General features: G+C 43.1%; 1 protein-coding gene and 1 long non-coding RNA gene across 4 annotated transcripts; one reads left to right on the top strand and one right to left on the bottom strand.

The window, feature by feature from the left end:
• Window positions 1-2109: 2109 nt before the first annotated feature.
• On the bottom strand, window positions 2110-5272 carry LOC119302118. 3 transcript variants are annotated; one of them, XM_037579138.1, is made up of 5 exons: window positions 5110-5272; window positions 3870-4103; window positions 3323-3468; window positions 2792-2928; window positions 2110-2458 (listed from the first exon to the last, which is right to left on the bottom strand). In XM_037579138.1, exons 1-5 carry the CDS (start codon window positions 5256-5258, stop codon window positions 2291-2293), a joined length of 834 nt encoding a protein of 277 aa, XP_037435035.1. In that variant the 5' UTR covers window positions 5259-5272; the 3' UTR covers window positions 2110-2290. The 3 variants fall into 3 exon arrangements, with proteins under 3 accessions (XP_037435035.1, XP_037435036.1, XP_037435034.1); XM_037579139.1 differs by having other exon boundaries at window positions 2110-2369; window positions 3323-3471; XM_037579137.1 differs by having other exon boundaries at window positions 3323-3471.
• Window positions 5273-5517: 245 nt separating this feature from the next.
• Window positions 5518-9056, top strand: LOC119302119. The gene is made up of 3 exons (XR_005147338.1): window positions 5518-5650; window positions 7034-7283; window positions 7728-9056. It is a non-coding gene; the product is annotated as an uncharacterized LOC119302119 (long non-coding RNA).
• Window positions 9057-19548: the final 10492 nt, after the last annotated feature.

The raw sequence follows: 19548 nt of genomic DNA on the forward strand, positions 1-19548 counted from the left end.
GAGTGACAAATCCTAATCTTGATCCATGCCAACTCAACAAACACCATCGGAGACACCTGTAGAGCACCTTTATAATCACCTAGTTACGTTGTGACGTTTGGTAGCATACAAAGTGTTCCTCCAGTATTCGGGAGTTGCATGATCTCATAGTCATAAGAACATGTATAGTTATGGAGAAAGCAATAGCAACAAACTAAACGATCATCGTGCTAAGCTAACGGATGGGTCAAGTCAATCATATCATTCTCTAATGATGTGATCCCGTTAATCAAATGACAACTCATGTCTATGGTTAGGAAACATAACCATCATTGATTTAACGAGCTAGTCAAGTAGAGGCAAACTAGTGACACTTTGTTTGTCTATGTATTCACACATGTACTAAGTTTCTGGTTAATACAATTCTAGCATGAACAATAAACATTTATCATGATATAAGGAAATATAAATAGCAACTTTATTATTGCCTCTAGGGCATATTTCCTTCATGCGGACCCTACGGGTTCAAGAATGATGTAGACATGACCGAGATGCTTCTCTGGTGAATAACCAATAGCAGGACCTGGATGCCCATATTGGTTCCTACATATTCTATGAAAATCTTTATCGGTCAAACCTTTATGACAACATACGTAGTTCCCTTTGTCTGTTGGTATGCTACTTGCCCGAGATTCGGTCGTGGGTATCTCCATACCTAGTTCAATCTCGTTACTAGCAAGTCTATTTACTCGTCCCGTAATACACCATCTTGTAACTAACTCCTTAGTCACTTTGCTTGTAAGCTTCTTATGATGTTGTATTACCGAGAGGGCCCAGATATACCTCTTCGTCATACGGAGTGACAAATCCCAATCTTGATTCATGCCAACTCAACAGACACCTTCGGAGATACCTGTAGAGCACATTTATGATCACCCAATTATGAAGTTATGTTTGATAGCACACAAGGTATTCCTCTGGTATCCGGAAGTTGCATGATCTCATGGTCGAAGAAATATGTATTTGACATTTAAGAAAGCAGTAGCAATAAACTGAACGATCATATGCTAAGCTAACGGATGGGTCTTGTCCATCACATCGGTCTCCTAATGATGTGACCCCGTTATCAAATGACAACTCATGTCTATGGTCAGGAAACCTTAACCATCTTTTGATCAACGAGCTAGTCTAGTAGAGGCTTACTAGGGACTTGGTATTTTCTTAAGTATTCGCACATGTATTTAAGTTTCCGATCAATACAATTATAGCATGAATAATAAACCTTTATCATGATTAAGGAAATATAATAATAACCACTTTATTATTGCCTATAGGGCATATTTCCAACAGATACGACGGTTGGCCTTCGCCTCCGCCTTAGACTGGAGGGAATCAAGGGTTGACTGCTGCTTCGCCTACAGATCCGCGGCCCTCGCGTCCACCTCGTCCTCCTCCGGATCCACCACGTCCGGAGGTAGCACCGCGGTGACGTGGGCTTTGTAGCTTTCCCGGGTCTGCTCAAGGAGCTGCAGCGGGCACTCCGATGTTACATAAGGGTAGCTCCTGACCCGTCGGCATGGTGGCATGGCTACTTGATTGTGGTGGCAGACTGCTAGCAACCGGCAAGTGAAATGTTGAGTTGGACGGCAATTTAAAAGTGGTGGCGATGGAGGGGAGAGGAGGAAATGTGGATGTATAGGGTTTTGGTGCCAGCGTCCGCCTAAAGTAGCCGAGCTAGGGGCCTTGCGCGGCGCCCCGACACGCGACGTCATCGGTCCATCGAAGGAGATAAGTTTTGTACCGCCGAGTTTCAGAGTGTTTTCCCAGGAGAGCCGCACATCAATCCGACGTGGCGCCCGCGCCTGAACCAAACCTCCCCATATCCACCCCAGATTTAAGCTGAATGCGAGAGGGTACCGGTCAAGCCGGGTGTTTGAGGCGCCCTTCTGGGCCGTTTTTTTTTACCGGTCCGTGACCAGGACGTCCGCCCGATCGTTTGAGGGGGGTTTGAGGCGCCCTGCCATAGATGCTCTTAATACCCTGAACCAATCACCAAACTAGCTCCTACTGGGTATATTATGCTGAATCCAACCGATGTTTCTCAAAGAACTTTCAAGAACGCAGATACACTTTTTGCAATCAAACAATCGCATATATTTTGGCGTTCTTGAAATTGTCGGTCAAGTCACCAAACATATAAATGTCATCCCAGTGGAATTGCCATTCTTTGGCATCCACTTTTTCACTCGGGGAAGTATAGCAGCTACATCTAAGATATTGTACAACTCACAATAAGAACAACAGCTGTGTGCTAATGTCCAAGCCATGAAGAAGGTACTGGCTGAAACCTAGACTTGGCACCCGCTAGCGCCTCATGGTAATCTCCCCCGCTGAAACAGTCACGGAAGTCGGTGAACAGCTTGTCAAACACCCTCCACAGTACTTTATACGACCTCGAATATGGAAATGGAAGGAAAAACTGCAAATGGAACATGAAACACTCATATCAGCAAGTACTGTACTCTGCATACCCAAGATTCAATCGGAAGTTATGTATATTTACCCAGGCATTGATGAAAATGCAGCCAGATAATTTCATGAGTTTTTTTTTCCGGAATTTGGGGTATTTACTTGCATTCAAAGAAATGGATGTTCTACTGGCACATGAAAGTAAGTATACTTTTTTTCGAGGAAATATACTTTCTATTTGCTGCTCTGAGAATTAACAAACATAAGTATACTTTTTTTCGAGGAAATATACTTTCTATTTGCTGCTCTGAGAATTAACAAACATATTCAGAAGAGTTCTTACATCTCCTTCTTGCGCTAGGTGTTTTAAGAGCATGAATGTCTGCTGGTTTTCTTCCAAATTGTCAATGACTGCAATCCATATATTTGAAGCAAGTTCATGGGCCTTTTCTCCTGTCCTACCACAAGCAATGAACTGATCTGTACAGAAGATGAGAAGGAGCAATCTTTTAGTATATGGGAGGTATCAGCAATCCTCAGTGTGAAGCAATACATGAATCTTATAGTATATGAAAACATGATTCTTTTACTCGTACAGAGGAGCGCTACATAGTTTTCCAAGCTTTCAACTTGATGCAGCCGAGAATTCCAAGTAAAGTTTCCTTTCAACAGTATAGTATCCAATATTTGTTCTTCATAAAGCCATACAGGTATTACCATCCCAATTCTCCCATATATGACATGATTTAGTTGCCCGACATTTAGTTCTAGTATCTTCGGAAAATGTTAATGACCTCCAGAACTAAAATATGTTGGCACTGAAGCTAGTAAAAAAACTTTATGCTTGGACTGACATTTTAAACACACAACTCACCAATGATGGTGCCATGAAGTATGCTGGATGGAGGAATGGCAACACGCTCAAGCTGTTCTTTTAAATAGAGATATGTGTGACCAACAAGCTCGTCAATCTCCCCACCAGATGGTACAAGGTTCTCGCTGACATAAAGTGCTTGGAATCTTCTGTAAATGATTCATTTCATATTTTTAATTGGATTTTGAAATGCTGGATGGCACAAAAGAGAGCTACACTTCCATGGCTTTGATATAATGACCTAGTGAGTATGTATACGAGAAACAAATTATTTGCCCTTCTTCAGACATAGTTCAGTTCAAAGTGAAATGTTTAGAGTATATCCAACAACAATGTTGTTTACAAGATGCAGTAATATAAGACTAAATTGATACTGGATGCACTGTAGTAAGTGAGACTTCTATTTTATTTTTACATTTTCCAAACTGATACAAGATACAAGCAATCAATCATACTGCAGGTATAGTAGGAAGTGACAATCTTTTTTATTCTTCAAAAACATCATATGATGGAGAAGACAGGACAATATCAGACTTTGGAAGCTCACCTCCTAGCAGAGCCTCTGGGAATTGGCCCAGGCCAGCGTTTCCGGAAACCAGCGGATGGCCATTTCCTTGGAATAGCGGTTTGCCACAAGTATTCTCCTCGGAACATGCTTGCCCAGTGCTTGCTGACACATGATATTTGGACCCACTCGTGGGTTGGTAACCGAGTCAATATTTCTACAAGGAGATGTTCAGGGAGACTACCAATTGGTCCATCACCTCTGTCCATCATAAGGCTATCAAACAGAAAACCAAAAGACTAAGTGTTTCTGTTTCCATTGTCAGTCCAGCAACAAGAAATACTAATCCCTCCGATCCATAATAATTGTTGTGGTTTTATTTCAATGGGAGTAATAACCACATAGTTTTGGAACAAGAGAATGATTTTAAAGACCAGAACAGAGAGAATTGTGATAAAGTGCCCCAAAACGTGCATAAACAAACACCAGCAACAAAATTGTGCTTCTCATGAGTAGTAATACAATAACTCACTGCTAAATTCCAATGTACCATCACCCGCAAAAAAATAAATTCCAATGTACCATAAATATATAAATTGTTAAAGACTATGGAATCTGAGAAACACAATATTCTCCACAGATACAGAGCGCAACAAAGTTAGTAGCTGTGTATTCTATTTGACACGAAAACAGAAATGTTTCAGATCAACGGCAGACAGAGGAATATGCAATTAGTTGTGAAACCCCTTCGCTAAAATTGTCATCTGTATATGAGAGACAAAGTAGTGCACAAGCACTACCAGTACTAACGAACAAAGCAGACACACCAAAGAATAAATAATCTTTTGCACCATCAATCAATCTCGAAAGGGTTCAGAATTGTCTGAGTGCTACTAGGTTATATACACTCACCAACAGGAGAAGACTACATGGGCTAGCCAAGAAGATCATCTTGGTCAGTTAGTCGGTCATACGGCAAAAGAAGGCCGATCAAGAATCAGCCGTCCCCATGATGAACTGGAGAGCATTAATTTGGTGGATGAAAGCAAACGACCGACCGACCAACCAACAAGAACACCAACAGCTTATCTTGCACAGAAACTGATACTCTACAACCGAAGCGGCAACCGTGCCAAGATTCACCCACACACGGATCAGAAAAAAAAATGTCGAGAGCATCTTTCCTAGGTTCCTATTTTCCTAACCGAAGCAGAGCTAGCACGCCGGCCAGAAATACAAGAAACCGAGCCCGAGATTCGGCAGGAAGCGCGGTATCACGCACCGGAGCGGGGAGGAGGCCGGGAGGGGGGCGTGGCTCCTCGGGGTCTCCCGGCTCCAGGGGACCTCCGGACCCCGGAGAGGAACGGGCGGAGGGGGAAATGTCGCCGAGTCGGGTGGAGGAGGGGGACGAAAAAGAGGAGCGAAGGACATGGACGGCTCAGCTTTAGCCGCCTCCTCGTGTGCCTTTGCTGGGGGACGCGTAGCTCCACGTTTCCTTCGCAGGTTCCACGCTCTGTGTGCTTCCCTGGGGGCGCGTAGCGTAGCGTGTCGGCACCGCCCGAGGTGCGGTCCGTCCGTCGGGCATGGCCCGTTCGCCCGTTGGAGGCCCATACAGTGAGAGGAGAGGACACGGACGCCTGAGCCCAGCCCAAGCGAGCGCAGGCGCTCAAAACTAAAGCCGCATGATCCTCAATTTTTTTAATTTTTTTTAAAGCCGCATCCCCGAAACGCATCGGCCCCTCGTCCTCTGCTGCCGCCGGAGATCAGGAGGAGGAGGGGGAGGAAGGGAGACCAGTGCGCGGCGGAGCTGGGCGTTCACTCAGGTAACACGGCGACATCTTTTAGTCCTGCATCACCCAGCGACTAGGAATCCCACCAGTTTATATACGTTGGCCTCGGCAGATTCATCTAGGGTTAGAGGGGCGCAGGTATAGGGGGGAGCTTTCCCCCGGGGGACAGGGAGGTAGAGCGGGGAGAGGCTATGCCTCGCCGGAGAAGCCGGGGCATTAAAAATAAGAGATTGAAAATTAAAATAGTACGTACTTACTCAGCTGACATTTCTTTTATCCAGTGAAGGTCACTTATGTAACTCGCCATGATAAAGATACATAACCGTGAGTTAGCTGTAGTGGGACGGTACTAATAAAACGACAAATTTAACACATCTCAGTGGCTCGCGTCAGTTGGTGAAACTAAATGTGAGAGTATCTTCTTCAAATTTGTAGCCCGTAAGTTGGTAAATAAAATTATCAGGGATTTATGATTGATGGTAATCTTTACTGAAGATGGGTTTACAAGCACAGCAGCAGCGAGTTTCTTCCAGACAATGATCTCAACTGGATACATATGCACAATTACGAATATTTGTTAATGTAAGTGTACATCATACCAATGCAGATTAAGCTACTCGTGATGTCTAGAAAGCCCACCATAACTCAGTTTGTGCTTACTTCCTGTGTAACTGTGTAAATGTTAAAATCTGCTGTCAGACTCGTCTGACCTTTAACATCTTCCTGAATGAGATAAAAACTTAACATCAAGATTTTTAAACTTTTAATGGTCTTCAGTCTTTTCTGCCATTAAGACACAATGGAGTTTTAGAAGTTGGATTAGATGAGATTTTCAACATAAAGAGTACAAACTAGTGGATAAGCAGATAAAATGGCATGATGTACTCCCTCCGTTCTACTTCCTCCATTCCTAAATATAAGTCTTTTTAGACATTTCAAATGGAATACAACATACGGATGTATGTAGACATATTTTAGAGTGTAGATTCACTCATTTTGCTCCGTATGTAGTCACTTGGTGGAATCTCTAGAAAGACTTATATTTGGGGACGGAGGGAGTAAATTATAAGATGTTTTGGATATTTCAATATGGACTACATACGGACTGAAATGAGTGAACAAACACACTAAAATGCATCTATATACATCCGAATCAGAATTGTTTTTGAACATCTTATAATTAGGACGAGGGAGTAGCGACCTTCTATTTTGTGTCTTTATTAGTCAAATTCTTGATCAGGGGTCAGATTTTAGTGCATATGCATTCCAGATCGTTTGCTCCATCAGGGATAACCATAGATTAAGGCAGATGCATGTTGGTTACTGAGAGACCCAGAGGAGCAACTTCTGAATCTTAAATATGCCAAAAGTACATTCAACATTTAAATAATTGTGTTTACCTTTTGATTATCACAGGGTGGGTACAGACTGGTCCTTCTGATCCGTGATGATAACTCAAGGTTGGGCAGCGGCGGCTGTGGTAGCAAATGGTGGTGGTGGTAGACGGGGAGATGAGAAGAAGGCGGCTCCAGGGTGCGACGTGGAGGCATTGCGCAAGTGCCTGGAAGAGAACAAGGGTGATGGCGCCAAGTGCCAGGCTCACATTGACGCCTTCCGATCCTCATGTTCTGTCAGCCCCACCAACACCTCCGACTACCGTCCCACCGTATGATCTTCCACTTCTTCGCTCCCAATCAAAAAAAAAAATTCACCAACTTTTACCCATGGATATATTAAGTAAATTCTTCCTACCATGTCTGCAATTCTGGTTAATTTAAATGATCATATAGTTTGATAGGGCCTTATCTGATCCGCTATTTTAAACAAATGAAATTTTGTTCAAGTTGAAAGGCAAAGACAGATTATCTGAAACTTGATGTAGAGCATGACAGTGTTAGGTTAGTCATCACTCCGAGGTCTTCTAGACAAACGGAGCAGCTGCTTTGGAGAGACATTAGTACAGAATAAATCCGATAAACATATACGGAGTAGTATACATATGGACAAAGAAACCATGGCATCTGTAACTTCTAAACACTTTCTCTGAACCGGTTGGTAGAGTTACAAGGGCAATTATAGGACTGAAACATGTGCTATTTTGTTGGTGCAGGTACAAAAGGAGACCTGAAACACTGGTGTCTTTGCTGGGGTGGTTTTACAAGAAACCTTGTGGAATAATTAGGATGAGGTGCGACTGTGCAAATGCTCATGTGAAAGATAGGATAATTAGGACTTAGACTAGCAGTTTTTTTTTTGAGAAAATTATACTTTTCATCCCTCAATTCTTCGCGAAGTTTAGATTTGGTCCCTCAACTCCAAAACCGGACAACTTGCATCCTTAACTACTGAAATCGGACAAAATTCATCCCTGGTCACGGTTTTGACCGGTTTTGGTGCTGTCACACCCCGCTTTTGACCGTGCCGACTCAAATTCGTCTACCTTTTCCAATTCCGCTTAATGTTTTCAAATTCGGGTACTTTTTCCAAATCCGCGCACTTTTTCCAAGTTCACGTACTTTTTTAAATCCACGTGCGTTTTTAAAGTTCATGTGGTTTTTTCAAATTCATGTATTTTTTTAAAATTGACGTACTTATTCATATTCGCGTACATTTTTTTGGATTTGAAAGTTTTATGCAAACTTGAAAACGTACGTGGATTTGAATTTCTTTTATGCAAATTAGAAAGAAGTGTGGATTTGAATAATTATGTCAACTAGAAACAAGTATCTGAATTTCAAACAAAGTTCATGGATTGGGAAAGGAACATGGATTTGAAAAAAATACACGAACTTTAAAAAGTATGCGGATTTGAAACAAGTTCGTGAATTCAAAAAACACTTCATGGATTTGAAAAAAACACTTGAATTTGATAAAATTACACGAACTTGAAAGAATACACTGATTTGAAAAAAGTACGCAAATTAAAAAAATCATGGATTTGAAAAAAGTACACAAATTTCAAAATAGTTCAAGGATTTGAAAAAGGTATGTTTATTTTTGAAAAAAATGTGCGACCTTGAAAAAACTATGTGGATTTGAAAAGAGTATGTGAATTTAAAAAAATTCACGGATATGAAAAAATTATGCGAAAATTTGAGTCAACACCGGTCAAAACCAGGGTTAGTCAGCACCAAAACCAGTCAAAATCAAGACCAGGGACGAACCTTGTCCGATTTCGTTAGTTGGGGGTGCAAGTTGTCCGGTTTCGGAGTTAAGGGACCAAATCTAGACTTCACCATTTTCTTCAGTGAGTCACTCGGAACGGGCTGTGCTAGGCTACTTCACAATTTGGAGTCTCAAAAGCTTGGCCTAGTTTCGTCTGGTGTTTTGGATAATATGCACCTGATTCAAAGATGTTGTAAGGTGCATAAGTTTTGTTTTTTTTTCCTTCTTCCACTTTTACTTGGGGATTTGGTTAATAAATAAAATGGTTCAGCGACTTGTACTTGCAACTATAATACTACCGAGACTCGTCTCGGTGAATAAGTTATTCGCGTGGTTTTAATTGCAACACCTTTTACTTGCAACACGGGGAGTTGGTTGTTCTTGCCTCACCCTGTTGAGTTTCCAGGTTTGCAGGAGGACAAGAAGCAAATGAGTAGGATATCATCGACTTATCATATACTCCCTCCGTCCCAAAATTCTTGTCTTGGGACGGGGTAGTATATAATAAAATCCTACTAGTTGCACGGTTTAGTAAGTAGTTAGCAGATGAACTAGAACAATCTGAAAGCCCCAAATTCGAATCACTATCTTATTTTTCTCAACTGCAGTATTTAGTAGTTTTTCCAAAAGGAGACCCAAATCAGTTAGGGAAAATGAAACGAAGTACAGAATTTTTCCTATTGTGAACACACACTCCCATATATACAAGTAAATTACAAATCAGGAAGCTCTTCCAGAAGGTGAGTATGTATTTTTTTTCGTAAAACATAATGTTTTTTTAACACAGTACAGATACATACTCCACCTCTGCTCCCACTGAACGTACATAACCCTTGAAATAAATTGAGAAAAGTACGACTACTAATGCCAAATCTAGGACTTGAACCCTGGTGGATTGGTTTCATCATAAGGAACCTAACCATCCGAGTTACGCTAAGGGCATGTACAATGCATAGCCTCAAGGTGATGCCTCGCATGCCATGTAGGATCGGATATAACATAAAGTAGGTTCGGATAGGGAAGCGGGATTCTCTCTAGGAGGCGGGTGCTTGAAGAGAAAAAGTGTGGTCCGGTGACAAAAACTGAAAAGGTTGGAGTGAAAAGTAGAGATGCATGTGTACTAGAGTCTTTATTTTCTATTTTTTTAATGATGCCCACTAATGATAGTTTGCATTGGGGAGAAAAAATTAATATAAGTGCCTCAAATTACTTTTTGTCATGGGGTATATGTATCTATATGCCACCATTGTACATGCCCTAAATCGAGAAAAGTACGACCACCAATACCAAATCTAAGACTTGAACCCCAATAGATTTGGTTCCACCACAACAAATCTAACCATCTGAATTACGCTTAGTTCGCTCTTTAGACATACTGAAAACTGACCGCGACAGTTTGAAAAATGACAATTGCAGGAAACTACACGCTAGGGTGGGGAGGGATTTTGCGACCGAGTCTAATTGACAGTAATTCTTAAATCATCCAACTCGTGGGCCTTCTCATCCCTAATACGAGGGTACCCTACCAAGCAGTCTAATTAAACATTTTTTCATGATAATACGTGTCTCATTATACCATAAAGATCATAGTATAAGCTACATACATACCGATCTGTTAAAACTTAAAAGACAGCGAAATGCTAGCCTTTGCAAAAAGAACATCAGCCAATAAGTAAAATTACAAATAAGATCGAAAAAACCTTTGAGCCTGACACCAACGTCCGTCACCTGTGTCTGGCACCATCCTTGCAGCGACTACGCAAAGGAGGTGGTTGTTCTAGGCAGCGGTGGCCTGCGCCTCCTGGAACTGCACCTCCCGCACCATGTACATGTAATGGGCATGGGCCTCGCCGATGGTCATGGTGCAATGCACCGGCGAGGATCGCGCGGAGGAGGAGGGTAGCGCGAAGGAGGAGGATGGCGTCGGATCGTCGTCCGCAACATCCTCCATTAGGAAGTCGTCGGCCGCGTCCTCCGCGTCTTCAAGGACCGCCTGCATCATCACCGTCTCATCGGAGTACTCCTCCTTGTCCGACGAGCCGTCAGATGACTCAAAATACTGCTCGTATATGTACTCCAAATCGAAATCCATTGCTAGAAAAAAGAAGGGAACTCTTTTTTAGCTCCGACAATTCATCAAACAGTTGTCGCCCATGGTGAGTATAGCAGTAGAGGACGGTACCTGGAGAGGCGGTCGGAGGACATGGGTTGAATAGCGACGGGGGAGAAGCGGGGTGTAGCTGTTGGGGAACGCAGTAATTTCAAAAAAAAATCCTACACACACGCACGATCTATCTAGGTGATGCATAGCAACGAGATGGAAGAGTGTTGTCCACGTACCCTTGTAGACCGTAAGCTGAAGCGTTATGACAATGCGGTTTATGTAGTCGAACGTCTTCACGATCCGACCGATCCTAGCACCGAAGATACGACACCTCCGTGATCTGCACACGTTCAGCTCGGTGACGTCCCGCGAACTCTAGATCCAGCTGAGTGTCGAGGGAGAGTTTCGTCAGCACGACGGCGTGATGACGGTGATGATGAAGCTACCGGCGCAGGGCTTCGCCTAAGCACTTCAACGGATATGACCGAGGTGGATTATGGTGAAAGGGGCACCACACACGGCTAAACAATGTCAACTTGTGTGTTCTAGGATGCCCCCTACCCCCGGATATAAAGGAGCAAGGGGGAGGCCGGACGGCCCTTGGGGCGCCCAAGGAGGGGAGGAATCCTCCTCCTAGTAGGAGTAGGATTCATCCTTTCCTAGTCCTACTAGGAGGGGGAAGGAAGGAGTGGGAGAGGGGAAGGAAAAGGGGGGCGCCGCCCCCCGCCTAGTCCAATTCGGACTCAAGGGGAGGGGGCGCGCGGCCTGCCCTGGCTGCCCCCACTCTCTCTACTAAGGCCCATCTAGGCCCATTAGTTCCTCGGGGGGGGGGGGGTCCGGTAACCCTCCGGCACTCCAGTTTTATCCGAAACCACCCGGAACACTTTCGGTGTCCGAATATAGCCGTCCAATATATCAATCTTGACCATTTCGAGACTCCTCGTTATGTCCGTGATCACATCCGGAACTCCGAACTACCTTTGGTACATCAAAACACATAAACTCATAATACCGATCGTCACCGAACGTTAAGCGTGCGGACCCTACAGGTTCGAGAACTATGTAGACATGACCGAAACTCGTCTCCGGTCAATAACAAATAGCGGAACTTGGATGCTCATATTGGTTCCTACATATTCTACGAAGATCTTTATCGGTCAAACCGCATAAGAACATACGTTGTTCCCTTTGTCATCGGTATGTTACTGGCCCGAGATCCGATCGTCGGTATCTCAATACCTAGTTCAATCTCGTTACCGGCAAGTCTCTTTACTCGTTCTGTAATGCTACATACCGTAACTAACTCATTAGTTACATTGCTTGCAAGGCTTATAGTGATGTGCATTACCGAGAGGGCCGAGAGATACCTCTCTGATACACGGAGTGACAAATCCTAATCTCGATCTATGCCAACTCAACAAACATCATCGGAGACACCTGTAGAGCATCTTTATAGTCACCTAGTTACGTTGTGACATTTGATAGCACACTAAGTGTTCCTCCGGTATTCGGGAGTTGCATAATCTCACAGTCATAGGAACATGTATAAGTTATGGAGAAAGCAATAGCAGTAAACTAAACGATCAAAGAGCTAAGCTAACGGATGGGTCAAGTCAATCACATCATTCTCTAATGATGTGATCCCATTTATCAAATAGAAACTCTTTGTCCATGGCTAGGAAACTTAACCATCTTTGATCAATGAGCTAGTCAAGTAGAGGCATACTAGTGACACTCGGTTTGTCTATGTATTCACACATGTACTAATTTCCGGTTAATACAATTCTAGCATGAATAATAAACATTTGTCATGATATAAGGAAATATAAATAACAACTTTATTATTGCCTCTAGGGCATATTTCCTTTAGTCTCCCACTTGCACTAGAGTCAATAATCTATATTACATTGTAATGATTCTAACACCCATGGGGTCTTGGTGTTGATCATGTTTTGCTCATGAGAGAGGCTTAGTCAACGGGTCTGCAACATTCATATCCGTATGTATCTTGCAAATCTCCATATCTCCCTCCTTGACTTGATCGCGGATGGAATTGAAGCATCTTTTGATGTGCTTGGTTCTCTTGTGAAATCTGGATTCCTTTGACAAGGCAATTGCACCAGTATTGTCACAAAAGATTTTCATTGGACCCGATGCACTAGGTATGACACCTAGATTGGATATGAACTCATTCATCCAGACTCCTTCATTTGCTGCTTCCGAAGCAGCTATGTACTCCGCTTCACATGTAGATCCCGCCACAACACTCTGCTTGGAACTGCACCAACTGATAGCTCCACCATTTAATAAAAATACGTATCTGGTTTGTGACTTAGAGTTATCCGGATCAGTGTCAAAGTTTGCATCGACGTAACCTTCGTCCTTTTCAGGTATTTTAGGATGTTCTTGATCGCTGTCCAGTGATCCACTCCTGGATTACTTTGGTACCTCCCTGCTAAACTAATAGTAAGACACACATCAGGTCTGGTACACAGCATTGCATACATGATAGAACCTATGGCTGAAGCATAGGGAATGACTTTCATTTTCTCTCTATCTTCTGCAGTGGTCGGGCATTGAGTCTGACTCAACTTCACACCTTGTAACACATGCAAGAACCCTTTCTTTGCTTGATCCATTTTGAACTTCTTCAAAACTTTATCGAGGTATGTGCTTTGTGAAAGTCCAATTAAGCGTCTTGATCTATCTCTATAGATCTTTATGCCCAATATATAAGCAGCTTCACCGAGGTCTTTCATTGAAAAATTCTTATTCAAGTATCCTTTTATGCTATTCAGAAATTCAGTATCATTTCCGATCAGCAATATGTCATCCACATATAATATCAGAAATGTTACAGAGCTCCCACTCACTTTCTTGTAAATACAGACTTCTCCAAAAGTCTGTATAAAACAATATGCTTTGATCACACTATCAAAGCGTATATTCCAACTCCGAGAGGCTTGCACCAGTCCATAAATGGATCACTGGAGCTTGCACACTTTGTCAGCACCTTTTGGACTGACAAAACCTTCTCGTTGCATCATATACAACTCTTCTTTAAGATATCCATTAAGGAATGCAGTTTTGACATCCATTTACCAAATTTCATAATTATAAAATGCGGCAATTGCTAACATGATTCGGATGGACTTAAGCATCGCTACGAGTGAGAAGGTCTCATCGTAGTCAACTCCTTGAACTTGTCGAAAACCTTTCGCGACAAGTCGAGCTTTGTAGATAGTAATATTTCCGTCAGCGTCAATCTTCTTCTTGAAGATCCATTTATTCTCTATGGCTTGCCGATCATCGGGCAAATCAACCAAAGTCCACACTTTGTTCTCATACATGGACCCCATCTCAGATTTCATGGCCTCAAGCCATTTTGCGGAATCTGGGCTCATCATCGCTTCCTCATAGTTTGTAGGTTCGTCATGGTCAAGTAACATGACCTCCAGAACAGGATTACCGTACCACTCTGGTGCGGATCTTACTCTGGTTGACCTACAGGGTTCGGTAGTAACTTGATCAGAAGTTTCATGATCATCATCATTAGCTTCCTCACTTACTGGTGTAGGAATCACTGGAACTGATTTCTGTGATGAACTACTTTCCAATAAGGAAGCAGGTACAATTACCTGGTCAAGTTCTACTTTCCTCCCACTCACTTCTTTCGAGAGAAACTCCTTCTCTAGAAAGGATCCATTCTTAGCAACGAATATCTTGCCTTCGGATCTGTGATAGAAGGTGTACCCAACAGTCTCCTTTGGGTATCCTATGAAGATACATTTCTCTGATTTGAGTTCAAGCTTATCAGGTTGAAGCTTTTTCACATAGGCATCGTAGCCCCAAACATTAAGAAACGACAACTTGGGTTTTTTTGCCAAATCACAGTTCATAAATGAGAGACATCACAGATCGCACCATATCTAATAAAGTGTGGTTACGACATTCGGACACACCATTACGATGTGGTGTTCGAGGTGGCGTGAGTTGTGAAACTATTCCGCATTGTTTCAAATGAAGACCAAAAACGTAACTCAAATATTCTCCTCCACGATCAGATCGTAGAAACTTAATTTTCTTGTTACGATGATTTTCCACTTCACTCTAAAATTCTCTGAACTTTTCAAATGTTTCAGACTTATGTTTCATCAAGTAGATATACCCATATCTGCTCAAATCATCTGTGAAGGTAAGAAAATAACGATACCCGCCGCGAGCATCAACACTCATCGGACCACATACATCAGTATGTATTATTTCCAACAAGTCTGTTGCTCGCTCCATTGTTCCGGAGAATAGAGTCTTAGTCATCTTGCCCATGAGGCATGGTTCACAAACATCAAGTGATTTCAAAAGTCCATCAACATGGAATTTCTTCATGTGCTTTACACCAATATGACCTAAACGGCAGTGCCACAAATAAGTTGCACTATAATTATTAAACTTATATCTTTTGGCTTCAATACTATGAACATGTGCATCACTACTATCAAGATTTAGTGAAAATAGACCACTCATTAAGGGTGCATGACCATAAAAGATATTACTCATATAAATAGAACAACCATTATTCTCTGATTTAAATGAATAACCGTCTCACATCAAACAAGATTCAGATATAATGTTCATGCTCAATGCTGGCACCAAATAACAGTTATTTAGGTTTAGAACTAATCCCGAAGGTAGATGTAGAGTTAGCGTCCCGACGGCGATCACATCGACTTTGGAACCATTTCCCACGTGCATCGTCACCTCTTCCTTAGGCAATCTTCGCTTAATCCGTAGCCCCTGTTTTGAGTTGCAAATATTAGCAACAGAACCAGTATCAAATACCCAGGCGCTACTGCGAGCATTAATAAGGTACACATCAATAACATGTATATCAAATATACCTTTCACTTTGCCATCCTTCTTCTCCGCCAAATACTTGGGGCAGTTCCGCTTCCAGTGACCAGTCCCTTTGCAGTACAAGCACTCAGTCTCAGGCTTAGGTCCAGACTCGGGCTTCTTCACTTGAGCAGCAACTTGCTTGCTGTTCTTTTGGAAGTTTCCTTTCTTTCCTTTACCCTTTTTCTTGAAACTGGTGGTCTTGTTGACCATCAACACTTGATGCTCCTTCTTAATTTCTACCTCTGCAGCCTTTAGCATTGCGAAGAGCTCGGGAATTGTCTTATTCATCCTTGGCATATTATAGTTTATCACGAAGCTCTTGTAGCTTGGTGTCAGTGATTGAAGAACTCTGTCAATGCCACTATCATCAGGAAGATTAACTCCCAGCTGAGTCAAGTGATTATGATACTCAGACATTTTGAGTATACGTTCACTGACAGAACTATTCTCCTCCATCTTGCAGCTATAGAACTTATTGGAGACTTCATATCTCTCAATCCGAGCATTTTCTTGAAATATTAACTTCAAATCCTGGAACATCTCATATGCTCCATGACATTCAAAACGTCGTTGAAGTCCCGGTTCTAAGCCATAAAGCATGACACACTGAACTATCGAGTAGTCATCAGCTTTGCTCTGCCAGATGTTCATAACATCTGGTGTTGCTCCTTATCGGTGTCAAAACCGGCGGATCTCGGGTAGGGGGTCCCGAACTGTGCGTCTAGGCCGGATGGTAACAGGAGGCAAGGAACACGAAGTTTTACCCAGGTTCGGGCCCTCTTGATGGAGGTAAAACCCTACGTCCTGCTTGATTAATATTGAAGATATGGATGTTACAAGAGTAGATCTACCACGAGATCAGAGAGGTTAAACCCTAGAAGCTAGCCTACTGTATGATTGTATGTTGTGACTCGTCCTATGGACTAAAACCCTCCGGTTTATATAGACACCGAAGAGGGTTAGGGTTACACAAGGTCGGTTACAAAGGAGGAGATATCCATATACGTATTGCCTAGCTTGCCTTCCACGCCAAGTAGAGTTCCATCCGGACACGAGACGAAGTCTTCAATCTTGCATCTTCATAGTCTAACAGTCCGGCCAATGGAGATAGTCCGGCTGTCCGGAGACCCCCTAATCCAGGACTCCCTCAGTAGCCCCCGAACCAGGCTTCAATGACGACGAGTCCGGCGCGCAGTATTATCCTCGGCATTGCAAGGCGGGTTCCTCTTCAAATTCTGTGTACCTGTCGAAATAATGTTCGGTTCCTTGTGATGGTTTGTACTTCTTGGCTCCTACGCCCAATAATGGCTACTTTCCAGGTGTCGAGCGAATGTGAAGAGCCAGTGTGTTTTCACATTTACCCCCCTAGCTATGTAAATGAGCCGTCTATTTAAAAAGATGAGGATTCAGATCCAAATCACATCATCCTCCCTTGCCGAGTCTTCATCAGAGCGTACCCGACAGAGATCCATTCCACCATGGCCGGTCGGCGCAGCTCCTCCTCTCGCACGCCTAGTTCCAAGCCTGGAGATTGGGAGAGATGTTCCATCCCGCACAGCAAATTGGTGATGCTTCAGTCCAAGGGATTTCTTCCCCCAGCGTACTTGGTCCCGGTTCGAGCCGGGCTTGCCACTTATAATGGCGGAGAGCAAGCGGAGAGCTGTCCCAATCCCTCCAAGGGAGAGCGGGTATGCCTTATCCCTTATTTGGTAAGAGGGCTCGGATTCCCAATCCATCCGTTTCTCCGAGGGCTTCTGGAGTTCTATGGCCTCCAGCCGCACAACCTTACGCCTGCCTCCCTGTTGTACATCGCGGGATTCGTAGCCCTTTGCGAGTTATTTTTGGGATGTGAGGCTTATTTCGCTCTGTGGAAGAAGCTGTTCTGCCTTGTGCCCCGTTCTAAGAAGGGATCTATATATCAAGTGGGCGGGGCCGAAGTGTGGCGTATCGCTGGAACCGGATATCTATCCGGGACCCCGAAGAAGACGTTTGAAGACTGACCTTCAGAATGGTTTTATATAGAAGATGTCCCCCTTCCGGACCCTATTCGGATCGGCCTTCCGGAGTTTGACAACGCCCCTTTGAAGAAGCGCCAGAGCTGGCGTCCACGGAGCCCCCTGGAGGAAGACGACCGGGACATTCTTTATCTGATGAGCCGGATAAGCTCTTTAGCTCGATCCGGATTGACCATGATCGAGGTCATGGATATATGCATTATGCGGGGGGTGCAGCTGCTCCAGTACAGAGGCCATCCCATGTGGGACTTCAACGGGGAGGATGACGCCACCCGCCACGGTCGCAAAGGGCCGGGATCGGCTGCTGATCTAATAAAGATCTTGCCTACTTTGTACAAGGGAGAAGAGGAGGAGTTCCTCCGTATCAACCCGCAAGGCGGATTGTAACATCCCAAATTTTCAATTTGGAATGTTATACATTAGATCATCTATGCATATCATATTTTATTTTGCATTTTGGTTGATCCTAGAAATTTCCACGCAACTCAAGGACCCACGGAGAGAGTTGGGGATTTCGTTATTTTCATATTTGAGTTTTCTCAAATTTTGAGAATAGGATCATTTGATTTTTGTTATTTTATCGTCAATTATTTCTATTACAAAAATATGAGAGAGGGAATAAAATGACTTTCCCAAAATAAAGAAATATTGAGGATTTAATAATAAAATCAAATAAGATTTTATTTTGGAGTTTTTCGTTATTTTATTTGAATTTAGGAAAAATGTGCGTTTTTCAAAATTGCATTTAGGCCCCAAATAAATGTTCACCTTGTGCAGCTTGATTTTAGAAGCCCGGGAAAATTTATTTTGGGATTTTTGGAGTCCTTTTAGTATTTCTTTTTATTTTTCTTCTGCGCGTAATTATTTTAAAAAAACGAACCGACCTAGGGGCCGTGTCCGACCCGGACTCCCGGCCCGCTAGGCTTTATAAGCCGGGGGGGGGGGAGGCCCAGCTGAGCCAAACCCTAGCCCGAGCCGCCCCAGCCCCAGCGCCGCCGCCGCCGCACGCCGCCCGAGGTTGCCTCGATTTCCGTGCCGGTTTTTTCCTGAAAAACCGTCAGTTTTTCATCGGTTTTTTTAGGTTTGGTTTTTTTAAATAGATCGGTTTTTCCGATTTATTTAATTAGCGAGCATCCGTCCGTTCGTTCATTCTAACGAACGTTTGTCGTTTTTCTTTTTCTCGGATTAAATCTGCGATTTTTCTAATCGCGATTCCTGATCCGATTTTCGTTTTAGTATAACTTTTCGCTCGTTTATGAGAATCAGGCGATTCAAGCGCCTGGAGTTTCGTCTCGAAACCTTCTATCCGTTTAACCAACTTAAACATGTTTTTGCTACTGTAAAATTTGACTTAGATCCAGATTAGTAGAACGAAGTTGTTTTCTTTCGCCATTTGATTTTCGTTGCTTTGTTCGATTTGATTCTTTTTGCCAACCGGAGTTCTTAAGTTGAACCTTCTGGTTAGATCTCTTATCTGAGTTTTACCCGTGCATTAGATGAATACTTATTGTATGCTTGTTTGTTTGTCTGCGATAGAATACCCGGAGTGCGCCGCTTGTTACTTCGAATCGCTAGGTTTCCCGGATCATCAGCAAGGCATGTAACACTTTGATCATACCTTTTCTACTACCCAGTTTTATTGCATTAGATCAATCCTCAAACATTGCATGATTAGGATCTAATTAAATTGTGGGATGGGAAGTAGTTGAGGTAGTACCTATCACCTGTTATATATCAACCTTTGGGAGTTA

The sequence above is a fragment of the Triticum dicoccoides genome, chromosome 5A (assembly GCF_002162155.2).
Source record: "Triticum dicoccoides isolate Atlit2015 ecotype Zavitan chromosome 5A, WEW_v2.0, whole genome shotgun sequence".
Lineage (NCBI taxonomy): Eukaryota > Viridiplantae > Streptophyta > Magnoliopsida > Poales > Poaceae > Triticum > Triticum dicoccoides.